General features: G+C 39.9%; 1 protein-coding gene and 1 long non-coding RNA gene across 7 annotated transcripts in view; both read right to left on the bottom strand.

Annotated features, from left to right (window-relative positions):
* The window catches only part of LOC142488767 (uncharacterized), a 433,714-nt gene that overhangs the window by 316,130 nt on the left and 93,440 nt on the right, over positions 1-24,144 (bottom strand). The window lies entirely within an intron of this gene.
* The window catches only part of MLLT10 (MLLT10 histone lysine methyltransferase DOT1L cofactor), a 157,576-nt gene that overhangs the window by 66,834 nt on the left and 66,598 nt on the right, over positions 1-24,144 (bottom strand). For all 6 annotated transcript variants that reach the window (XM_075587545.1, XM_075587542.1, XM_075587541.1 and 3 more), the window contains one exon: positions 17,941-18,122. In XM_075587545.1, coding sequence (XP_075443660.1) covers positions 17,941-18,122 — 182 coding nt within the window. The remainder of the gene's footprint in view (positions 1-17,940; positions 18,123-24,144) is intronic.

Genomic DNA, 24,144 nt, shown 5'->3' with positions numbered 1-24,144 from the left:
TGGATTGCTGCTTGAAGTGCAGCTCAAAGTGCGTTAAGTGTATTCAAAATAAAGGCTCAGCTGACCTTGGTTTTTCATGGGCAACTTCTAATACCACAAGGGAGTGACTGCCTCACAGGGAGTTAAAATGACCTGATGTACCAGGCTCAGAAAAGTACACACACAAAACACTTTATGTGCACCAAAAACACAGACAACCGTACTGTAATGAACAATTGGGTTGCAGGAGCTGGAGAGTGTTTTCGCTTATGAATAGTTCTCTGCTATGATACGATAACCCTGGCAAGGAAATGACTTGCAATAACTGGCTGTTATTGCTTATCTGACGTTTTGGCACAAATACATAACATGGCGTTCCTTACTTAGGCCTGGCAAGTTGAAATAAAAACATAATTACAGAGTTTACTCAAATGAAACTCTGTATTCCTGTGTGTAAAATCCTCTATCTGGCAATATAAAGTTACAATGACAATGTGAGTGAGCAACGGGTCACTGAAAGGTAAGAAGCCATTTCTCTAAATCACTTGAGAAGAAAAAAAAAAGAGATAAAAATAGAAAAAAACTTTGTTAACCTTTTAAGCGCCAGAGCGATGACTTGGTCCAGACGTAACTCATAATGCAAACGCAAGAGGAGTGTTCTCGTCAGGTCGGATCATGTTCAGGAACGTCCTGCACTCTCCCCCCTACTGTGCAGCCGTAGTGGCTTTAAAATCAGCCTCTGCAGCAGCTCATTGTCACTTCCTAGAAGTGCAGATGAGATGAAATACAGTAACACTAAAAGTAAGAGTTATTTACATTAAAAATAATAATAAATGTATGAGTTTTAAAACGTTTTTTCCCTCCTCCTGCCGTTGCTTAGGGGGGAGAGCAGATGTCACCCGGGGACATCGGTAGAAAAGGCACGAAGACCGCCTCCTGCAAATGGGGCATTGCACAAAGTGCTCTAACCACACTACACACGAGAAGCAAACGATCGCCCCACCTGACTGGGCCCTAAGAACATGGAAAGTCCACCACTCAACAAGCCATGGTAGGGAGGGCTGTTTGGAGGTCATAGTTTAGGGGAGTGAGCAGAGTTTCAGGGAGTGAGGGGATTTAATATTATATATATACACACAATTAAAATGGCAGTGCACCAGATATTTTGCGAGAACAAATGACCATCGTTGGTACCAAAGATGGTACTCGACTGGATTCCAAGTGAAATTACCAAGACGACGACCAAAAGTAAGATGGAAGGAAGAAATCAGAAAATGTGTTGGAACACCGTGGAGAGTAGAGGCTTGCAACCACAGGACCTGGAAGATCATTGGGAGGCCTTCATCCAGCTGTGGCTCGAGCACGTCACGTGCTATTGAATTTCATTGTTTTTTTATGTAAATACTTTGACATTTGTTTTTAATGTTCGTGGTCGCACAAACCCACAAAATCAAAAGGGTTATTTCAGCAATCCCATCCCATGATCATTACAAGAGGTGATCATAAACAATGATGGATTTCCCATTAGGCTGGCGCCTAGAAGGCCCCTATAAACTTTTCCCGCGCTCTCGGGACTGATGGGAAGTCACTTAGCTGTTGCGGCTGCCTTCTTACCTGCTCCCGTACTCCTCCTGAACCGCTGCGTCAAATGACACCACCGATGTCACCAATGTGACGTTACACTGCGTTTCGCTGCCATGGCAACGCGACATAGCGGCATCAAATTACGTCATGAGATCGCGTTACCATGGCGACGCCGTGCGATGTCACGGTGACATCCGCGGCGTCATTTGACACTGTGGGTCAGGAGGAAGAGGGCTGCAGCAACAGCCAAGTGCCATGGGGAGGTAAAGCATACCTTTATTTGGGAGGTACGCATGCTATGTGATGAAAGAGGGGTTACTCCATCACCACTCTGAGGTGCCAAAACAGTACGAAAACCTATGCATATCTGGCATTAGTATACTCAGTGAACCCAGGGTGATAAAAAGGAGTATTCTGTGCTATAGTGCCGGATCTGTGCTATCACAGTCCATAGGATAAGGGCCTTAGTATGTTTTTCCGGTGATTACACGAAGCCGGTATGAGAAATTGTAATTCAAAGTGTGAAGTTAGTGATATTTTTTCATGTTTATATTTATATTAGATTCCCAGACAGTTTCTGTGGGGAAAGACATGTTACACGTTTGAATTCCTTGGGGTATGTATTTTCAGAAAATCTATACTTTTGTGGGGATATTGTTATGCTGTGGGTAGTTGTGCCTTGTTAATGACTGCAAGCACCTTTTACATTAAGCCCTGAAAAATGCAGGTGTACACAGTTTGCTAATTTGTGGTCTGTATTAGGCCAAAAAAAGTATTTATATCTGTACATATCTGGTATCGGTGTTCTACAGAAACCCGGGGAAATACAAATCCAGTACCCATTTTGATAAAATTACTACATTTGTTAGAGAAATCTGGGACAATATAAATGTAATAAATAAAAATTGTGTGTGCCGAGCACGCGCATTTTAAGTGAAACGTCTTTGACATTTGTGACTGTTTTGTCACAGAAATTGTATTTGTGTTGGTGAGGTTTTTAATTAAAAATCAAAATACAATTTCATTGACAAAAGGCAAAGAAAATGGGTGGATGGGTGGTCTCGGCTCTGTGTCCTCTTCTCTTCTGGTGGTGTTGCTGCTGCTATTGGCCAAGAGCGACGTGCTGACGGCAGCCGAGCACCAGAGAGCGGCTGGAGTATTCTTCTGTGCATGTGCAAAGGCCCGCATGCGCTTAATCGCAGTGATGGCCGCATCTGCATGTGTGCCAGGTGACAATGTCTGCGCATGCGCAAAGGCCCACGGACCCTGCTGTGTGTATGCGCTTGATCACCGCATCTGCGAGCTGACAATGTATGCGCATAGAACACAGCACCCTTCTGTGCTGTGTGCAGGCGCTTGATCGCGGCGACTGCCACATGTGCGAACCGACAGTGTGGTGAGGGCAGCTTCTGCGCATGCGCAGCCCCACGGCCTCATCTGCCAGTAGTGACCACTGCCAGAACCCACTTCTGTCTCAAGAAAAAGCGATTTGACGATTTCACTTCAAAAACATTTCCTTATGGACATATCCTGGTTACATGATATGCAATGCACTAAAGATAGACTCCGATGAAATGCCCAACAATAATATATAGCTTTAGGCCTGGGACATAGTGCACAAAACAGTGCGGAGGCGCGCTGAGGCTCAGGGAAAGCGGTGCTTTCCCTGGCCTTACACAGCGCGCCGTCCGTGGGCGTGTCGGGGGCGGGTCTGGGGGCGGGCCAGTGACGTCACGGAGCTGGTTCGCCCTCATAGGGGGAACCGCTCACGTGACCGGCCCTGCGCTCCGGCAAGCAGGAAAATTTCAAAACTCCGTCAGACACACGCTTCCCCAAGCATGCGGACGCGTGCGCGAGCCCCTGCTAAAGCCGCTCTCATTGCGACTGCAGGGGCTCAGTGCCGAGCAGCAGCACGCCTCAGCACGGGTCAGCGCATAAGCGCTGACCATGCCCGAGGCCTTAGAAAGAAACGTGTATAGAGAGTGTGACGGAAGGGGGTAATCGGGCTATACAATAAAGGTTAAGCCCATCTGGTTACCCCTGAGACCGTGGGGTCCCCAGCAGCTACCTAGCATCATAAGACAGGGGCCTGGGATTATACATGTAAAAATAAAGTGCTTTTCCTGTTTACATGTTCCCTTTGCCCTAGAAACGTTAAACTTCTTGTGTGTAAGTTTTATGTGGGATATTTGGGTTGAAATACAATTATTTTGTTTGCAGGAGTTCGGGGCCAAAGTTACCGGTAGTCCCCTAATTCTCCTCAGCGTGCAGGCACCATTTGCCGGTACGCAGGTTGAATTCCACCAGGGCTGCCCAGTCTCCTGGTATGCGAGCCCAGATATCGATATCCCAGATAAGTATAAAGTTCCCCAAGGTCCATACTTGATTAAAATAGGTATTATAATGTTGTGTGCTTTTACTATAAATGTCTATTCAGTAAGCCCAGGCATCCATATAGGTGCTGGAGAGTCTGGATAGACATCGTAGTTCAAAGACGAGACGGGATGTTGAGAGGTGTCGGGGTGCTAAGTGCCTGGGGCAGGGCAGAGTACTGAGTCCGTAGAACAGAGACCCCCTGCGGGGAGGACCCTCTGGTCTGCCAGGCTCAGTGGAGCCTGCCCAGTGGGTGGGCTGGGGGAAGCAACAGAATGTCGGCGCATCTCCTATTGGTCAATTCCTATGTCCCCACCCACAGGGCATCCTGCCGGCTTGGCACAACTCTTCCTCTGACAGCCAAAAGACGAGCATCTATCCCTATTGGCTGGTGGGGGGGAATTCCCGCTCTCTGATTGGTCGCTCCTCCTACTTCCATGCTGAACACAGAACAGCGGAAGGTATGTAAGGAGAATCCCTAGTCAGAGAACCAGCCGATCTTGTGTCTTGGGCCGGTAATGCAAAGGCGGGCTTTTCAAAGTTGCTCTGTTGCGAATAGCAGAGCAACCGGCTTCATTTTTGGAGCTAAGAAAGCCTGCCTAGCTGAGGCTAAGTCAGACACGAGGTCCAAGCTCTCATTTTAGAACGTAGCGGTCGCAGCTAAGATTTTTAGCCGAAACGAGGACCAGGAGAGCCGGGAGGATTTCCTGGTCAGGGTAATCCTTCCGAAGCAGACGCCCTGCACCTATTTCAGCCTAGATTTCACCCACATATTCCCAGTAAGTGTGTATTTTACCTGTAGCTTTGTACTTCACTGTGTGTACGCGGGTTTTTCCGAATAAACCTCATTTTATTCCACTACATGTTTTGCCTAGTGAATGATCCCGGTTTAAATGTGTTAAAAGTCCTGGTCTCCCGTGACAGAGAGAATCGTAGTTAAGCAACATTTTGAACACTTGCTTGGCGAAACATGCCACAACTACCCTTGGTAGAGAAAACAATAAATATAACAAAAGTGGTGGAAAAAGCAAGAGGAGATCTTTTAAAGTATGGTAAAAATAAAAATTTGCACGTTCTCAAAAACAGGGACAAGTGCAGACTGCTCCTGTAAAGGGCGTGTTCAACAAAGCTACAAAAGATGAGCCATTTCGTGTCCATCGTTTCACTCCCAAATTGAAATTCACATCAAGCATAAAACTAAATCAATTTCCAAAAAAAGTAGCGCAAAACCCGGAGGCTTCAGCACAAACACCTGAATACAGGACGGACGCACTTTATAACTCGTGTGCATTTCAGCATGACTGGACAATACAATCTTGACATGCTCCTGCCCAATAATAATAAAAAGGAGGATTATTTTATTTTCAGAGTGATTTTGGCCTCAAGGGTTTAGATCTTTTTGATTGATGTTTTATAAACATCAAGTTATACTTCTTAACCCTTTCAGTGATGGATGGGTCTGCAAATCATTGTGACACTGAGGTGGATCACTTCCAATTAGGACACACATGGCAGCTTATCAACTGTGGTCTTTACATATCAATTTTCCAATATGCTCCACTACGACTCATTGTGACCTCATGCTCTTTTTGTCTACACTACCATGTATTCAACTTCCCTTACTTCACTTTTACAATGATTTCACATGTTAATCTTCTTAACATGTGAATTTGATTTGTGCCATTTGCAGCTGTAAACCTTTTTGCTGCCAGATTTATCCGCTAGTCCATCCAGAATCTAATAGCCATTTTATAAAGGGTTGTTTTCTTCTGCCACAAAACAATAAGAACGCAAAACGCAATGCAGATAGACTCAGAAACCAGTATAGAAGCATAACAATAGAATGTAATAGTTCTGTTCACAAAACAATAACTTCTTTGAGAGAAAGCAGAAAATAGGTTTGAAAGACACAAGATGACCAAACGGTGCAATGTAGAAATAATGAGGCGCATTAGGAGACTTGACAGAAGGAAAAACAAATATAAATGACTGCTGTTCCTAAATACTTGGTACTACAAAGTCACTGGGTTCTAGTGTGTATAGATGAATGGAGGCCCAAGGTACTTGCCTGGAATTACCCGGTGTATGATCAAAGTCCTAGCGGCCACACTGCAGTGATGCCGGGTGCCAACATGTGTTTAGGTCATTGGATGTCAAAGATGACAATATACATGATGGGTGCTACTATGTGCACAGATTAAAGTAACTCCTAGAGATGGATATTTGTTGAAACATGGGCTGATTGTGAGTATCTAATTCCACGCCACTTTTTCCAGAGCGCTTTTCCCTGGGTTGACCACCTGTGGCAACATTAACATTTTGTACAATCAAGTGAAATATGCGGCTTCTTAAAAAATGTATGAATATTTTAAATATTTTCATTTTTCATTGTGTAATTCTCAACTAAATGTTCAATAAAGTACCAGATAACTGCTGTAACTCCCCCATAACCTCTATTTCATGTGTGATACACCAATCACAACCTTTTCCTTATTTTTACTGTGTTCTAAACAACATAGTTGAAAAATAGTCGACTAAAATATAGTAACTAATTATAGGCCTTAAAACCTGAATAAATTATTGAACAAGAACAATTACCAATGAGGATAAGGACTGACATAAGACATAAATATCAACCACCCTTCTCATTTCGAATGTATACATTTTTTCTTCTTCCGAAAACCAAAAACTGACCAACATGGCACATATGTAGTCAAATTGTTTCTAACATTAGTACAGCATGTTATTCTACTAAAGAATTAACTGACACAAAGAAGAACCTGACAACTCCTCGAGGACATCAGTAACAGCTAGATTTCTAGGACAAATTGGCACTAGAGGAGGGCAGACAATGTAACTGCAAGGCATAGTACTTAAACCACATTTTAGGACCACAGACAGCTTCTGTTCAGCTCAATGTCATTCTATCAGTATGATACTATCATAGGATATTTCCATAAAATTATCTGAAACACATTTATCTAGGGCAGAAAAAAAAGACATGCCTTCCCATTCACAACCACCACGAAATGTATGTAACTAACTCAGTGTGTACTGTAGAAAACAATTTCCTGTGCTTTAGTTTTACAGCATGTGTTGAGCAGATTACCTGGTAAAAACATATTTGAAAAAGAAAATATATCTTACTTTCCATTTAAAAGTTTATACATTGCCATATTGAACACTTCCATCTTAGTCTGATGCTTCCCATCGTCAGATTTTCCCTTCTCCTTCCCTCATGCACTGTCTGCATTCAATTGCATTAACGTGTAAAAGACCGGAACGGGAACATTAAATGTGGGGATTTCCTTATGATCGGTGTAGGAAAATGCCATGGAGGCAACACAAGATAGATACAAACGTGGATCAACGACATGGGTCCATGTTTTTATAAAAAGGTGCAGGCCAAAGATAGATTAGTCTCCACCAAATGTCATTACAAAACTCTCCTATATATTCTCATTACACGAAGGTATCATGCAGAGATTTTAATCTGGTTAGGATCCGATGGAATGATCACAGGATAATAACATGGTATCTAGGCTAACCACAGTACCAACTAGAATTAAGAAATGAATTCCCGTGTTTTGGTTCCAGAAGATGATCCTTCATCAAGGACACCACAATTTAAAAAATAATGTACAAAATATATACCTTGACATGTGCTACCACTGAAACCTCAAACGTACCATTCCGCATGATTGGAGATTTTTACAACATGGTGGTAATATGATGCAATTACATTAAAAGGACCAATGCATGCAATATCCTACATGTGTTTTTTTTTTAAATAAATCAGTTCTGTAGTATTAGATACAGTACTACTTTTTTTTTTTTTTTAACTCAATGCCATTTTTATTATATTTATCAGCCATTGATTTCTATAGCAGGTTTTAGCACATCTAACCAGCAGTGCAAGATATTTGCAATATTTTCCTGTTTGACAGTTTGTTGTCAATGTTCCCAGCAGTTTGAGCTGCAAACTGTAACAATAGATAATGTTACCATAGTAATATAAGAATACATTGTAGCTGCTGAGTTACACTGACTGACGGATTGAGTAAAACTGAAAGGCAGCCTCGCTTTGATTAACAAGAGACGTTCGGAGTTTGTGACTGGACAGAGACCCACTAAGTTTTTTGGGTGTTTTTTAATGTCCTTCATTATACTAAAAAACTGTTTAGATGAATTTTGTAAAGTATGAACTAAGAGTGAGCAGAAGTGTACATTTATTGTTATCACTGTTACCTATGGATGTTGATGTATCCCTGCACCCCTCACCTCCTCCCCCAACCCTTCTTATATTGTTTTTTTTTCTGTACCCACACCCCTACAATCCCAAGCCACCCCTTGGATTTTATTCTCTATACCCTTGAAAGTATGTACCTGCTACAATAAAATAAAAAATTTAAAAAAATAAACTGAAAGGCAGCCATTAAGTTAACCCTGAGAAGCAGGATTTTTCTGATCGATCACGGGAGAACGAATTGATCAACAGTTAACGTAATGCGGTTATGTTCAATATTAAGTGCCACTTTGATTGCCTCTTTACATACCCTACATCATCACTAATCTTGAGATAATGATGACCTGAAGGTATTGTCAAACCATTAAAAACACCAAATATGAGGAATAATGTTAAGTAATTTCATAGAAATCTAAGAAACTATTTTCAGAGTACACAAAAGTAGAATAATGTATACACAGCATACACTCCTTACAGAAATGGCCAACTATATTTGTGTTTATAAGACCAGTTCTTTTAAAATACTTTGATTACCTTTCCATTCCTTCGTTGAAGGACATTTCTTATACATGTATGCAGATGTAGCAAGCTTTATTGTACCCACTGATAATGCAGAATATCATGTTATAGTACAGAATATCAGAGTTCCCATTGACTTCAAAGGCGACGAATGCAAAATATCACAGAATATCCCCCATAACGCAACTGCGTCAAGTACCCCTTGAATGTAGTATACGCATCTCATTTTGTTTTCCAGTTTGTTATAATTTCCATTATACTGCGTTTCAGAAAATAAACGTGTGTATACAGAAGTTGTTTTACAGACTTGTATTATTCTATATAAAGCTTTTAATCATATTGGCTGCTTTAAGGTTTGACTGTGACGCTGGATATTCTGTGTTTGCATATCAGGCTTATGTTAGGAAGTTTTGGATTTTGAGTTTTTTTTCATTTTGTAATCTTGGATTGAAATGATGACCGTTCTACTCCTAGAACCAAAACGTTATAATTAAATGAATTGCTAAAGGAGTATTAATAATGTGTGCCTAAAATCCATGATCAAGAAATAGTAAAAAAATAAACAAATGTTTAAAAAAAAAAAAAAAACTATAGTCATTATAAAAAAGAAAATAGAACGTCGCTAATATAAAAGGAAAATACATTAAAAATAGCCAAAGATTTACAATCTCTCTAAACCTTTAACTAATAATTGACCAATATAAAAAAAAAAACTTAGTAAAATGCTATTTAAAAGTCACGAATAGTATAACCATTTAATACAACTAAACATAGTAACAGAACACAAATCTGCTTCATTTAGACCTTTTCCTCTGAAAAGACACTTGCATTGGGATAAAGCAGCAACATGAATTGTGAAATAGCACTAGCTAAGTTTCCACCGCCCTATATGAAGGGAGTACAAATACAATACAAGGAAAAAGGAACTGGGCATACAAGTAAACACAGGGGGACAGAGGGAAACCCCTGCATAATGCCTGGGGACTCTGGATTCAAATAAATAAAGAACAACACAAAGTAGTACATAAAGCTGCGCTTATAGTGCCGGCGACAGAGACAGCGCTTCAAAACAAATGTATTGAAACCGTTGCGTGCGCTTATAATAGGAGCAACGTGACGGCGCGATGGATTGGTCGCGATCACTGGAAGTCGCTTCAATTTGATGTTTACAGCGACCGTAGTGTGGCATCCGCGTCGCCGGCACTATAAGCGCCGCCTTACTCGTTCACCATTTGATTTCAGGTCAATACCTACAAAACGCTTTAATATCGAGAAATCCAAATAATAAGAAAAAGAACTTCTATGAGACAGCGTGCTTCTCACATTCAGCTCCGGCACTATTGTCTCAGGCAGCTAAATTGAAGTCCTGCTACACTCAGTTCAATGAAGAGGTCAATGTGCCTCCGTTGCCTGGAGACTGATGGTTGCTACAGCAGCACCAGATAAGCCAAGCTAAATAAGCTTCAGCTCCAAGGCAGAAAGCATTTACTGCTAAGAGCCAAACATAAGATGCAGCTGTCTCAGCATGCAGCACTGTGCAGAAATCATGCAACTGCCTTCACTTCAGTCGAGCTGAATGATCATTTAAATGTGAAGCCAATCTCACTGGAACAAGGGCTAAAATAAGATAGGAAGGATTTTAATTAGAACGAATACAGGATTATTTGGGACTGGGGCTCCTTTGTTCTTCCTGTTGGGTCACATGCTACCCAAGAATTCCCCCTCTAGCTGCAAATTCCTTCTGCGTTTACCCCGCCCCCTGACCTCCCCCATCCAAACAAAAATGTGGCCGAAAATGCGATGTGGCTTTTTTTTTTTTTACTTCCCAAGAGGTCTCGCTGCTGTCCGTCAGTCACACAAGCCGGAAATGGAGGCTTCAACATCAGTTTACATATAAAAACCTAAGCACTCCCCCAAATGCAATATTACACGCACAGAAAAGGGAACGGAAAAAAAAAACAGTTGTGAAATATAGCACTAGTAAAACAGAGAGCAAAACACTCAAAATAGGATAAAAATTAAAGTCAAATCACTTGTGTTCTGTGCAGTGCACAGCGAATTGTACACATTTCATAACAAAAAGGTTATCACCTAGCACTGAAACACAGCGCAGGGTTAAAGTTGATAGAATTCCTGGGCTGCAGCCCAAAGTTGCCCCAAGCAATGGTCACATAGCAAGACCTTCCTATAACTAACTGAACTAAGGGCAGTGACATGTATTATGATAAATATAGGTGACTGACACAATGTTTAAACAAATCAGACAAGTGTAAGTATTTGAAATGTTTTGAACTTAAAATGACTCCCTAATAACCAAATTCTTTAAAGCGGTTTTTAATCTTTAAGTGACCTATTTTGTGGGAAGACTGTGTGTAAACAGATGTATGTAAACAGATGTGTACGTTTTGTTTGGCTAGTGATGGCCGCATACTGTAATTACTTTAACAATATACTAGAGTAAATAATTACCAGATAATAATATAATAAAACAGACCAGAAGAAAGTAGAAATTACCAGGAAAAACAAAAACAAAATCTACTGAGTGGATAAATGACTTTGTAAGTATGATTGCATCTTCGCTGGATGCCGATTACATCAATACACTACACATTTTTCTTTACCTGCAATATGGAACTGCCCCAGTGTAATGTATTATGGAAATAAAACTTCAACGTTATTTTTCTTGATTTTATACGCCATATGGATATGCCGCTTAACACACATTATACAGCAATGAAGCATAAATATGTTGTATGTCGAGGCATATATTGTATTAAACATCACATTATATCATCAATTGCCACAACAACAACAAAAGTTAACCATAGCTGTTAAAAGATCCAAGGACATTTACAACTTTGTATGTGTACCATCTGTGTGTGTATGTGTAATACTGTGTATTACAATGCTGTTAATACACAGTATGCACATCGTTTAAGATTAGGTACACTAGTTGTAAATATACTGTTTGCTCATAGTTTAAGGATAGGTACCCTGCATACTATATTCTACTGCAAGAGCGGAGAAATGCATGAAACATGCACAGCTATGCCCACTGTCTACCATGGCCGTTATTATGCAATTCAGCAGAAATTTGTCCCACTTCTGCGCATAGTAACCGCAGCTAATGTTAGTCCCGGTGGAATTTCACAATTATTCGATTGCAGAAAGCAATGCAAAAGGCATCCAAAAAAATGTCACCCTGCAGAAATACCTTGACTGGGACAGGACAAGCGTGGGAAGCCCTTGGGTGGATTTGTACTGTGGGGGGAATTGCACATTATTTTCTCACTATTGAAGTGCTTCCGTTCCAACGCAACAGACAGTCAGGCTCCTATTTATCGCGCTTCCGCCTCTCCTTAAGCTACATGAGCTGCTTCCTACAGTCCCAAGCTCTGCGGAGCCATCCAATATCACAATCTGATATTCCCTGTTTGAAGTTTGTTTGAAAAACTTCTTTAAAAAAAATAAAATAAAAATATTGCAGAATCTAGAAAAAATAAAAATAAACACTTACGGATTTCTGAAACAAAAATAAAATGTGGAATTGCCAGAGAACTAAAGTATGCAATCCGATTTATCAAATGCATTCATCATTCAGCCTTGACCAAAACAAGAAAGGAACTGGAAAAGCACCTCTTTCTAGTATAGGTAAACCAACTCCTAACAAAAGCATTTGTATATTACAAATTATATTGGTCTTCTTGTTACTCCCGTAACCGATGTTGGGCATCAGGATCTGTACCTTGAACCTCATGCGGACTCTGTCGTTATTCTGGGCAGAGTTATGTTTACAGGTGTAAGCTTCCCAAGTCAATAATCATCTCCTAAATTACTGAGCAAGTGTTAAAACAGAAGACAACATGTTACATGGTCAAGTACTTTATCTTTACTGCATCGCCCATATAGGTTTGCCAGACAAACTGCAGCTTTACATACTCTGCAATGTACTTGAGTCAAAGCCAGAAAAAGAAGACTGTCTCCTGAAAACTATAGGTTTGTGTTATCCAGATAAGAACCTTACGGTTCCATGAAACTAGCAATCATTTCCCCCACCTATTATTGTTTAGAAAAAATCTTTGCAACTTTCCAATCCATCAATGACCCCTATTAAATGCAATGTCAGACATGCTTACTTTCTATGCTCAATAGGTGGCTACTCGTATTCCCATAATTACACACACAGACATACATACGCTTACATGTATACAACATTTGTTGCGAGAAATGGACAGCACCAAGAATCTTTTGTTTAAAAAACAAAAAAAACAAAACAAAGTCCATGACAAAAAAACAACGTTTGGGTACACAAACGAACCTTCATCAAGGCAAAGGTTACAGTAAAGACAGACGCCAATGTAAATAGCCTCTCAGTGGAATACACATCAAAAGTCTGCGAAAGTGAAACCCATTTAGTGGGTCACTGAGATGCTACATAACCACCCTACAACAAACTGAGACAAAAAAAACACATCATGAGAATCAAAAATAAAAACCGAGCATTAAAAACAAGCGCGTTCCATGAAGGAATCAACACAATGAAAAAGACCCATCAGAATGTATCATCATGCGGTTGGAGAAAGATAACTGAAGACACTATTTATTGAACAGTGACAGGGAGTATCCTAGCAAATACAGATTTAGGTAGCGGCAGACATCTCACTACCCCATAATAAATCGGTTGCTATGAGAAATGACTAAAATAAAAGAAGTTCCTCGTATTTGTAGATCATAAAATAACATCTGTGCTACCTAAGGATGTCTACATATTAAATCAAACAAATGTATTTATATAGTTTGAGAACAGTACAGATTACCTGAGTGCATTTCATATATACGCACACCAACATGGCAGGCCCCTACTGGCGGAATGACTAGACATATGCATGAAGAGGTAAGAGGTGAAGAGAAAAACAAATCAAATGATTACCATTCACAATTTGCATGTACATACTGCATCTGTCACCTCCACACTAACTGCCTTGGTTTAATTGAAATTCTGTTAAAAGTGTAATTGTAAAACACAATTTAAAAAAAAACATTAGTTGATGTAGACTACAGGCAGTCCTCGGTTATCCGACACAATGCGTTACTCAAAATGGCGTTGGATAGCGAAACGTTGTAAAGCGAAACACATTTTCCCATAGGAACACTGTTTAAACGAAAGGTCCCATTCCTGAAGGCATTTTTAACACTAAAATACACCAAATATTTTACACAGGCAATAAGATATGCAGCACACACATAAATTATATAGTGTATATATTGTATTATATATATATAATATAACATAATAAATAATATATTATATAGTATAATATAATATTATATAGTATAATATAATATTATATAGTATAATATTATATATATATATATATATATATATATACGCTCTTACGACGCTTTGCAACGTTGTTTGTGTGTATGTGTGTCTATATATATAGATATATAGACACACATACACATAAACAACGTTGCAAAGCATCATAAGCCGTTGGATAAGCCGTTTTGGCGTTGTAAAAATGAACATAGGTATGCATTGCACAGCGTTGGATAAGCCATTCATTGTAAAACGAAGTGTTGTAAAACGAGGACTGCCTGTATTTAACAAAACTTTGAATACTTGTTGCGAAGAATGTTTTTATACTGGAGTTATTTGGGATATGTCACAATTTTAAGAACGAAATAAAAGCTTTTGGGCTTTTCATAGCACACATTAATTGTGCTGTTGCTTGATTCTGTTCAAGTATTAACTATTTATTGATTTTTAAGGGAGATAAAAAAAATCTAAAAGCAAAAAAAATCAAGATTTTATTAAACTTTATTAATGTTTATCTGAAACAAACAAAACAAATACATTACTTTGGATACTGAAAATTTCAGCAGAATGTAATAAAAGCAGCATTGAAACTTACATTTAACTTCCCTCTAAACTTATATTTCGAGACATAGAATGGGGAAATGGTATATTATCATGCAAGAAACTTATAGGAAAATGGTTCTGTTCAGATATAGTGCATGTATGTATGTCTGTATGTCTTTATTTATATAGTGCCACTTCACAGCAGTAATAGACGTGACAATCACATAAATAACAAATATTATAGGCTAAAGCAGTAAAATTCCGGGCATTATTGAAATCCCGGCTCTCTGATTGGATAATGCCCGGAATTTTAACCAATCAGTAATGCCCGGAATTTTTGCTGCTTGCAATGTGTTGATATCCAGCCAATCAGCTTTCAGGGCAGGGGATTGGTCAGGAAGCATCAGCCACGGGTTGACTACTACCCCTCCCTCCGTGAGCAGAGCGAGCAGATTCAGTTGAATTGGAGAGAGGGAGAGAGGGAGAGAGGGAGAGAGGGAGAGAGGGAGAGAGGGAGAGAGGGAGAGAGGGAGGGAGAGAGGTAGGGAGAGAGGGAGAGAGGAAGGGAGAGAGGGAGGGAGAGAGGGAGGGAGGGAAGGAGGGAGGGAGAGAGGGAGAGAGGGAGAGAGGGAGGGAGGGAGAGAGGGAGGGAGAGAGGGCAAAGTAAGTAAGTGGCTGCCTGCAGTTTGTTTGTGGCTGCAGTTTCTGTCTAGTGTGTGTGTGTGTGTGTGTGTGTGTGTGTGTGTGTCAGTAGCAGTGTTTATGGGTGTAGCAGCAGTAGTATGTGTGTGTGTGGTGAGCTGTTGTGTTGTATGTGTGTGTAGCAGCAGAGTTTGTGTTGTGTGTTGAGCTGCTGTGTGTGTTGAGCTGCTGTGTGTGTAGAGCTGCTGTGTGTGTAGAGCTGCTGTGTGTGTAGAGCTGCTGTGTGTGTAGAGCTGCTGTGTGTGTAGAGCTGCTGTGTGTGTAGAGCTGCTGTGTGTGGAGCTGCTGTGTGTGTGTGTGCGTGTGTCAGTGTCAGCAGCAGTGTTTATCGGTGTAGCAGTAGTGTGTGTGTGTGTATGTGTGGTGTGCTGTTGTGTTGTATGTGTGTGTAGATGCAGTAGTAGAGTTTGTGTGTAGCAGTAGTTTGTGTGTGTGTAGAGGTGCTGTGTTGTGTCTGGTGTGCTGTTTTGTGTGTGTGTACACAGCGGGGGCGGCAGTGTGTGGATATAGATAGCTGCAGTGTAAGCGTATATAGAAGTGGTTTCATGTATTTACCATTTTATTTTAATAAAAAAAACCTATATAACTACACAAAAGTGTCTATTATTTATGAAAAAAAGCTACATTTAGCCTATAATAGTAATAATCCCCTCAGAACAGGGCATTACTGGCCAATAATGCCCTGGCTGGGTTAAAGTCCCTCGGCTTCGCCTCGGGCCTTCAACTCTTCCAACCAGGGCATTATTGGGGAATATTACTTAAATATAAATAACACATAATGGGAAGAAGTGCTTCAAACATAAAAGTAACATTTAGGAAAAGGAGTCCCTGCTCCGAAGAGCTTACAATCTAATTGGAAGGTAGGAAGACGTACAGAGACAGTAGGAGGGTGTCTGCAGGGGGCCAATGTTTATGTATGAGGTGTAAAGTATCAGCCAGGGAGCTACTGATATGCTTCTTTAAGCAGGTGTGTTTTAAAAGGGATAGCATTATTGCCCCAAATATAATTGACCTTTTCAAGGCTGCAGGCACTGTCCAACAAAATGCAGAGTACACTTATGTGAATTTAATGTGTGGAGGTGAATAAATTAGGGCAACAGTTTATGATGTGGTTGGGAAACCCTCCTATCGGTTTGATAGCACCAACACGTTCATTTTGCATCACAGCTGTAAAGTATTTTACCATTGGTATTTATTGTATTTCTAAGAATGTAAATCTGTGTGCTACATGACCACATTGTTACTCACTTGTCTCTACTCATTAGCAGGCAGCGATACATTTCCGATGGACAAATGCAAGAATACTTCACAAAAATCAGAAATACTGGTACGTGTTATCTTTAAAAGTTTCCTTTTCAGGCAATTTTCAGTTATCTTAAAAGCTCATATACAGGCTTCTTGTAGCCTTATTAAATATGACATACAAGGACTAATTATTTGTAAAAGAGTAAAACTGCTATTATAATTCTATTTATATGTGTACTGTTCCTAATGGTTTGTATCTCGTGGGATGCCTTTTTATAGCAGTTCTATTGAACTCAGGAAGTTAAAGGGTTTAAACTGGGCTGCATTTGCCTTTGTTTTAGTAAGAGCATGAAAAATATATATATGTAGTTACACACAGATAATTAAAAGCTTATTGCATGATGCTTATTCATCTGGTGACCTAACCTTCCTAGCATTTTTTAGAAGTAACACATTACTTTTGAAATGAAAGCTTTAAAAAAAATAAAAACAAAAAAAACTTTATGCTAAACTAAACCAATTACCCAAGTGTAAATCTCAGAACGTTAACTGCTCAAAAAGGTATAGTATACCACTACTGAATACCAGGACAACCCTAGCCAGCCCTCCTACTAAAGATGAATTTTCCCTTGTAGAAAACATTTATAAGACCAAATTGGGAGATATTAGCTTAAACCTTTTGCTTCCAAAAGGCCGGTTACACATTGCTCTGGATTTTGGCTGCAAAATGGTTAATAATAGAAACCCCAAAAAGTAAATTCTTTTTTTCCCCTTTCTTTAAAAAAAAAAAAAAAAAAAACAATTGCTTTTTTGTATTTCACATTTTTTTTCAATGGCAACATGCTTTTATGTACCGTGGAGGCCATTTCTGCAAGATAATTATCTACTTAGCAACATTAATCAAGCAGCAATAATGTCAAGAATGTGCATTTCCAGGAATCATACCTAAAGCCGCAAACCATGCATCTCTCATCAACCACTCAACAGACAATGGAATGGACAGTGGGACTCAACCTTTAAATATTTCCCTTGAAATATATTATTTTGTCCATGGTGAAATCCCGTTTAATATTTTTTATTTTGTTTGGAAAGAGGCAATCGAGTCTGGAAAAAATGGTTCTAATAGTTCTAGAAATATTTGCCTTTTTTAATGTTAACAGCTTTGTACGCAATGGTTTACTTTCTAGGGCAGTGTTTTTCAACAGGCTCCTTACAATGCATCTGATCTCAAGATGCACTATTAGAGAGGGTTGGGGTTCTGCACAATTTCACAATATAATTGTAGGGCTCCTTAACCAAAAAAAGGTTGAAATCCACTGTGCTTAGGGATGTGCAAGTTAACTTCCAGAACAAAAAAAAAAGTAAATAAAGTGAACAGCACAAACCGCAGAAAGTTCCTCACCAGTAACAAAAATGCTAATCATTTTACCTGAGTAGTAGCAGTGCTGGCAGGAACAATAGTTGTAGATGAAGGTGATGGGGACGAGGCTCCTCCTTGTTGCAAATGAGTTGCAACAGACTGCGGTATTATCTGAGCACTGGAGACTGGCGTGCTGCAGGCAGACAACGCACTGGGAAAGGATCCGGCTACCTCATTGCTGCTGTAAATACCTGCAGCAAATATTGGATAGATGTAGTTTGCATTTAGTACTTTGATTCCATAGTTACAAAAGATATACAAGCTAAAACATTTGAATTAAAGGAATGTCAAGATATATCAGCGAGTATAACCACACACTATCTAAAAAAAAACTTATTTGCTATGCAATGTCTTTAAATATAATGTATAACCCTGTTCATTTAATGTAACCATGTATTTGTCATCATAACTCTGTGCCCAGGACATACTTGAAAACGAGAGGTAACTCTCAATGTATTACTTCCTGGTAAAACATTTTATAAATAAATACATTTTTAACACTTATTTAAAAAATAAAGGTATGCTTAAATAGCTTTTTAAAAACGTAATCCGAACCAGCTCGTAGTATTTGCAGTGCGGTTTGCGGTACCTAATCCACTGATTTTCAACAGGAGTCTCGTGAGAACCTGAAGACCCAGCCCCAAGCCAGGTGGGCCATAAAACGTTACAGAGCTTGACCACACTTGGATTTACAATTAGATACCATAAAAGTCAGTAAAACAGCTATTTGCAATACTATAAAAGGTAAGAGAGTGTCACCTATTTGTTAAAAATAAGCTGCAGTTCTCAGCATGCAAAAGGGAAACATTATCTCAGAAGAAAATGACCAATTCTATTGGATTCTTTTCAAAATCAATAAAAAAAATAACAATGATTTTATAACACAAGAAAGGTAAGACGGGCAGAATTGAGGCAATGTGGATATATCACAGTTCTGTATAACTAGCAATGCTTTTGCCGCCGTAGCCTTCCAACTCTTTCTCTATGGCCGCTTTTCATTACGCAGCTTCCCTGTGCTGTTCAAGAGTTTAGTCCTAATCATTAAAATGGAGTTGATATCTTGTCCAACGCTAATCTGCTGAGAAGCGGCTTCCAACACAGGCCTATAGGTGTGCTTACCATCCATTATATTTTATTCTCATACACATTTCCCACAAAAGACAGCATTCTGTGATTAAAGAATTCACAGATTTTAAAACAGAACTTGGCAATATATGTATTTGTAACCATGTATCTGTCATCATAACTGTCATAACTGTGCCCAAGACATACTTGAAAACGAGTGGTAACTCAATGTATTACTGCCTGGTAAAACATTTTATAAATAAATAATATACTGTATGTAGCAAACATCAAGTAAAGTACATTAAAGGGAAAATTGCAAATTAAGAACAAGAAAGCATAACAAAGGTGACAAGCTGTCTGCAAACATATTATATATATATATTTGTTTTACCAGGCAGTAATACATCGAGTTACCATATATATAGTGTTCGACAAACCTATACATTTGCTCGCCCCGGGCGAGTGGATTTAACATCGTGGCGAGCTCCTATTGGCCCAAGCAGCACACGTGTGGTACTAGGTGGCGAGTAGATTTTTTTGTTTGGCGAGTAGATTTTTTTGGTGATTTGTCGACCACTGAATATATATATATAAATATTTATGCATATCTAGTCAAGCCATGCGATACAACCGGATATGCTCCGACACAGCAGACAGAGGCCAGCGGATTACAGCCTTGAGATCGGATTTCCTAAACGGGATACAACAACAGAATTATAGACCAGCAAATCCACAAAGCCACCAGAATACCAAGAAGTGATCTCCTTGAATACAGAAAGAAAGAAACAAGCGACAGGGTACCTTTGGTGGTCACATATAACCCACACCAGAAGCCCTACATAAGATCACCAGGGAACTACAAACCATTCTCCAGGAAGATACAAGACTGACACAAGTCTTCCCTTAAACACCCTTATTATCATACAGACAACCTCATAATCTCAAGGAAATGATGGTGAGACGTAAAGTATTCAAGAATACAACTGAATGCGGGACAAGACCATGCCAGGACGCAAGATACAAAACCTGCACAATGCTTCACACAGCGGGCACAATACAAATACCACACAGGAATCTAGAGTACAAAGTCAAAGGAAGGTTCACCTGTTCCTCCAGCAATGTTGTGTACCTCATCATGTGTGTGAAATGCACAGGGGTCTGCTACTACATAGGTGGGACAGGGGCTAAACAAGAGAATTAATCTGTATTGCCACAAGTGCACATTTCTCTGACTCTGGCCATATGATGAACGATCTGAAGGTGGCCATACTCAAAGGTAATCTCAGAACACCGAAAGAGAGACGGTTGCATGAATACAAATTTAAGAAACGGTTCGGGACACTCACCGGTGGCTTAAACCGAGACGGCAACTTCATGAGCCACTACCCTAACACAAGAGAACTCTCTTCCCATGAGTGCTAAGGACCATGTCTATAAATACTGCGCTGTATGAATGCACACACACCTGTCTGTTACGCATACAAATGTACAATACGAATACAAATGTACAATGTAATTCTATCCCTTTATATCAATAGGGACCACATAGTAGCCCCACACGCACAGATATGCAACACCCTCTTACATTTCAACACCTACCCACACCATTGTTATACACTCCCCCTCCACACACACCTTTTGTAAAACGCTGTGTACACTGTGGGCACTTTATAAATTAAGATACACACACACACACCAACATCAAAAGCATTCAGGGACCATTTAACACCTTATGTCATAAATCGCATACTGCACAGGGAGGAGGGGGAGCCTTCACCAACAGATAACATCAACAAGTTGCCCTGTTTCAAGTAACATTTTTGGCTTAATCCATTGCAACATCGCCCGAAGAAGAAATCACTGTATCTCGAAAGCTTGCACAAATAAAAGCATTTTGTTAGCCACAGAACGGTATAGACCAGCGGTGCGCAAAGTGGGGGGCGCGACCCCCAGGGGGGGCGGGAGATTGTGCTGGGGGGGCGCGGGCAGTTGCAGAGGCCCCGCGCTCTTCCCCCAGGCATTTAAATTAAATGCCGGGGGATCGCGTGAGCCCCCTGCAACTGTTTACTTACCGGGATTCAGCCGCCTGTGTTGCGTCGCCATGGCAACGCGGCGTCAATAGACGCCGCGGCACCATGTGACCTGACGTCACACGCCCACGCAGCGTCATCTGACGCGGCTGAAGGAAGGCAGGGGGGCGCGAGAGCCGGGGGCAGAGAGACAGGGGGGCGCAGCACAAAAAGTTTGCGCTCCCCTGGTATAGACTATATGTTTTTGATTATTAAGCTTGACTAACATGTTACAGATTCCTCTACACACAAAATATATATACACATACACACAAATATATATATTTATATATATATATGTATATATATATATATATATATATATATATATATATATACATACACATTACATTCCTTTGAAGAAGTCGCCATCTTGTGTGACGAAACGCATTAGGACAGCGGCACTACATCACGCAAGGAGTTTGACGAGGCCAGGTCCTGCTCCATGTACTTTTGGCCACGAGATTTTGAATCTCCCTAACATCAAGGACTCTCCTTTCTATCTGGACTTTTGCCGGATTGAGTCCCTAGCAGACCTGCTCTAAGCATCTCTTACGAGAGGATTGCCAGGACTACGGTTGTACACTGATGGGATCGCTGGATGGTGATATTTCACACGCTGCTTTTAAAATCTCTTACCTTGTGAATGCACTTTTCCCCTCTGCCTTCATTTCATTAAGGGGGTTACTTCTTTACGCTATGGGGCGTGCGCTTTCTTTTCTTATCTTATATATATTTATATACATATATCTCACAGTGGTGAGAAAAAGTTTGTGAACCACTTGGGATTTTCGCATATTTCAAAACTAAAATGAAATAAACTTGGTTAGTCCTTTTGAGAGCAGCCGGAGACCCCCCTTTACCAGCTTCCATTTACATCATTGGACTATTGCCCTGAGGACTGGTTTATACCCTCTTCTTTGCCTTTTGCCTTTTATTTTTTATTTTTCATTTTTCACTGCCAATTATATTGTATGTAATTTTAGGTTTTCACAGGTTGTTTGTATATTCATATGTAATTATAGGGTTGCATTGCTTGCACAGGCACTTAGTTAGTTTACTTCCCACTATTTATTTTTAGTATTCACTTTCCACATTTTCATTTTTATTTATTATTACAATTGAGATTATTGTCATTAGTTATCACGTTTACTAAATCTCACTTACATCTATACCCTCACTAGGCGCTGCTTCATTGCCTTTTTGTTTGTCTTATATATATTTATATACATATATCTCACAGTGGTGAGAAAAAGTTTGTGAACCACTTGGGATTTTCGCATATTTCAAAACTAAAATATTATTAGATCTTAATCTAAGTCCCAATAATAGAGAACGATAACCAGATTAAACAAATTACACAAAAACATGATACTTTTTCAATATTTATTTATCCACAAATAATTAAACATTCAATATCCATGTGTGAAAAAGTATGTGAACATTTAGATTCAATACCCCTTGAGTAGCAATGACTTCAACTAAGCATTTCCTGTATCTGCTGGGCAGTCTCTCACATCGTTTTTGAGGAATTTTGATCCATTCCTCCTGACAGAACTGCTTCAACTCGGTGACATTTGATTGCTTCCTTGCATGGATAGCTCTCATCAGGTCCGGCCACAACATGTCGATGGGGTTTAGGGCTGGATTTTGACTAGGACATTCTAACGCAAAATTTCTTCTGCTGCAGCCATTCTTTTGTAGATATGCTTGTAGGTTTAGGATCATTGTCTTGCTGCATGACCCATTTTCGCTTCAGCTCACGGACAGATGGCCTGACATTCTCCTCTAGAGTCTTCTGATACAATGCAGAATTTGTGGTTGTGTCAATGATGGCAAGCCGTCCAGATTGGCAGCAATGTTCTTTGTAGAGAGCAGTGGTTTCATCCGGGCTATCCTTCTGTGAACACCATTCTTGTTCAGTCTTTTTCAGATAGTTGAGTCATGAACACTCACATTAACAAAGTCAAGAGTGGCCTGCAGATCCTTGGATGTTACTTTGGGGTTCTTTGGATGATTTGCCATTTGTTCTTGGGGAGATTTTGGTAGGACCACCGCTCCTGGGTAGAGTGACTGTGGTCTTGAACATTCTCCATTTGTCTGACAGTGGATTGGTGGACCCCCAAATCCTTGGATGTTTTGTAACGCTATTTGGACTGATGAGCATCAATAATTGCTTTACGGAGGTCTGCAGAGATTTCCTTTAACATGGCATGACGTGTTTCCACACACCTGTATGGTGAAGACCAAACTCACAGTTTCTGATCTTTAATAGGATGGGGTCTCCCAAACTCACACATGAAGATCTACCTAATTATTTAAATACCTGATTCTAATGATCCCCTTTAATTTAGCTGATAAAACCAGGGTTTCATTTACATTTGCACATACCCTGACTCCTCAATCCTTCTCCATCAAGGATTGACCTCATTTTGTCCCATTCAATTTGTATGCAGTCTGTTTATTCTTCCTTCCCAAATGTGTAACATTACATTTATCCATATTAAACCTCATCTGCCATTTACCTGCCCAAGTTTTCAGTTTATTCAAGTCCTTCTGTAGGGATATTGCATCCTGATCTGATTATACTACCATACAAAATGTTGTGCCATCAGCAAAGATGGACACTTGCACTCTATGCCAACTTCAAACTCATTAATAAACAGGGTACCATACCTTGAGGTACTCCCCTTACAACTTTAGTCTAACCTGAAAAGATTCCATTTATGACAACTCTCTATTGTCCATCATTCAACCAGTTTTCAATCCAGTTGCAAATATTTTTATGCAGACAAATGTCTTTTATTTTGTACACTAACCCCGTGTGTGGAACCATATCAAAAGCCGTTGCAAAATCTAAGTAGACCACATCAACTGCATTTCCCTGGTCTACATCGCTATTTACCTTGTCAAACTAATGAGGTTAGTTTGGCACGACCTATCCCACACAAATCTATGCTGACTATTACTAACAATATTGTTATCTAATAAGGTACTCCTGAATATTATCCTATACTAAACGTTCAAGTAACTTCCCTACAATTGATCTCAGGCTTACAGGTCTGAAATTCCCTGGTTG

The sequence above is a fragment of the Ascaphus truei genome, chromosome 2 (assembly GCF_040206685.1).
Source record: "Ascaphus truei isolate aAscTru1 chromosome 2, aAscTru1.hap1, whole genome shotgun sequence".
In the NCBI taxonomy this organism is placed as follows: domain Eukaryota; kingdom Metazoa; phylum Chordata; class Amphibia; order Anura; family Ascaphidae; genus Ascaphus; species Ascaphus truei.
The sequence above is the reverse complement of the archived record's forward strand: the minus strand, read 5'-3'. Positions and strand labels throughout refer to the sequence as shown.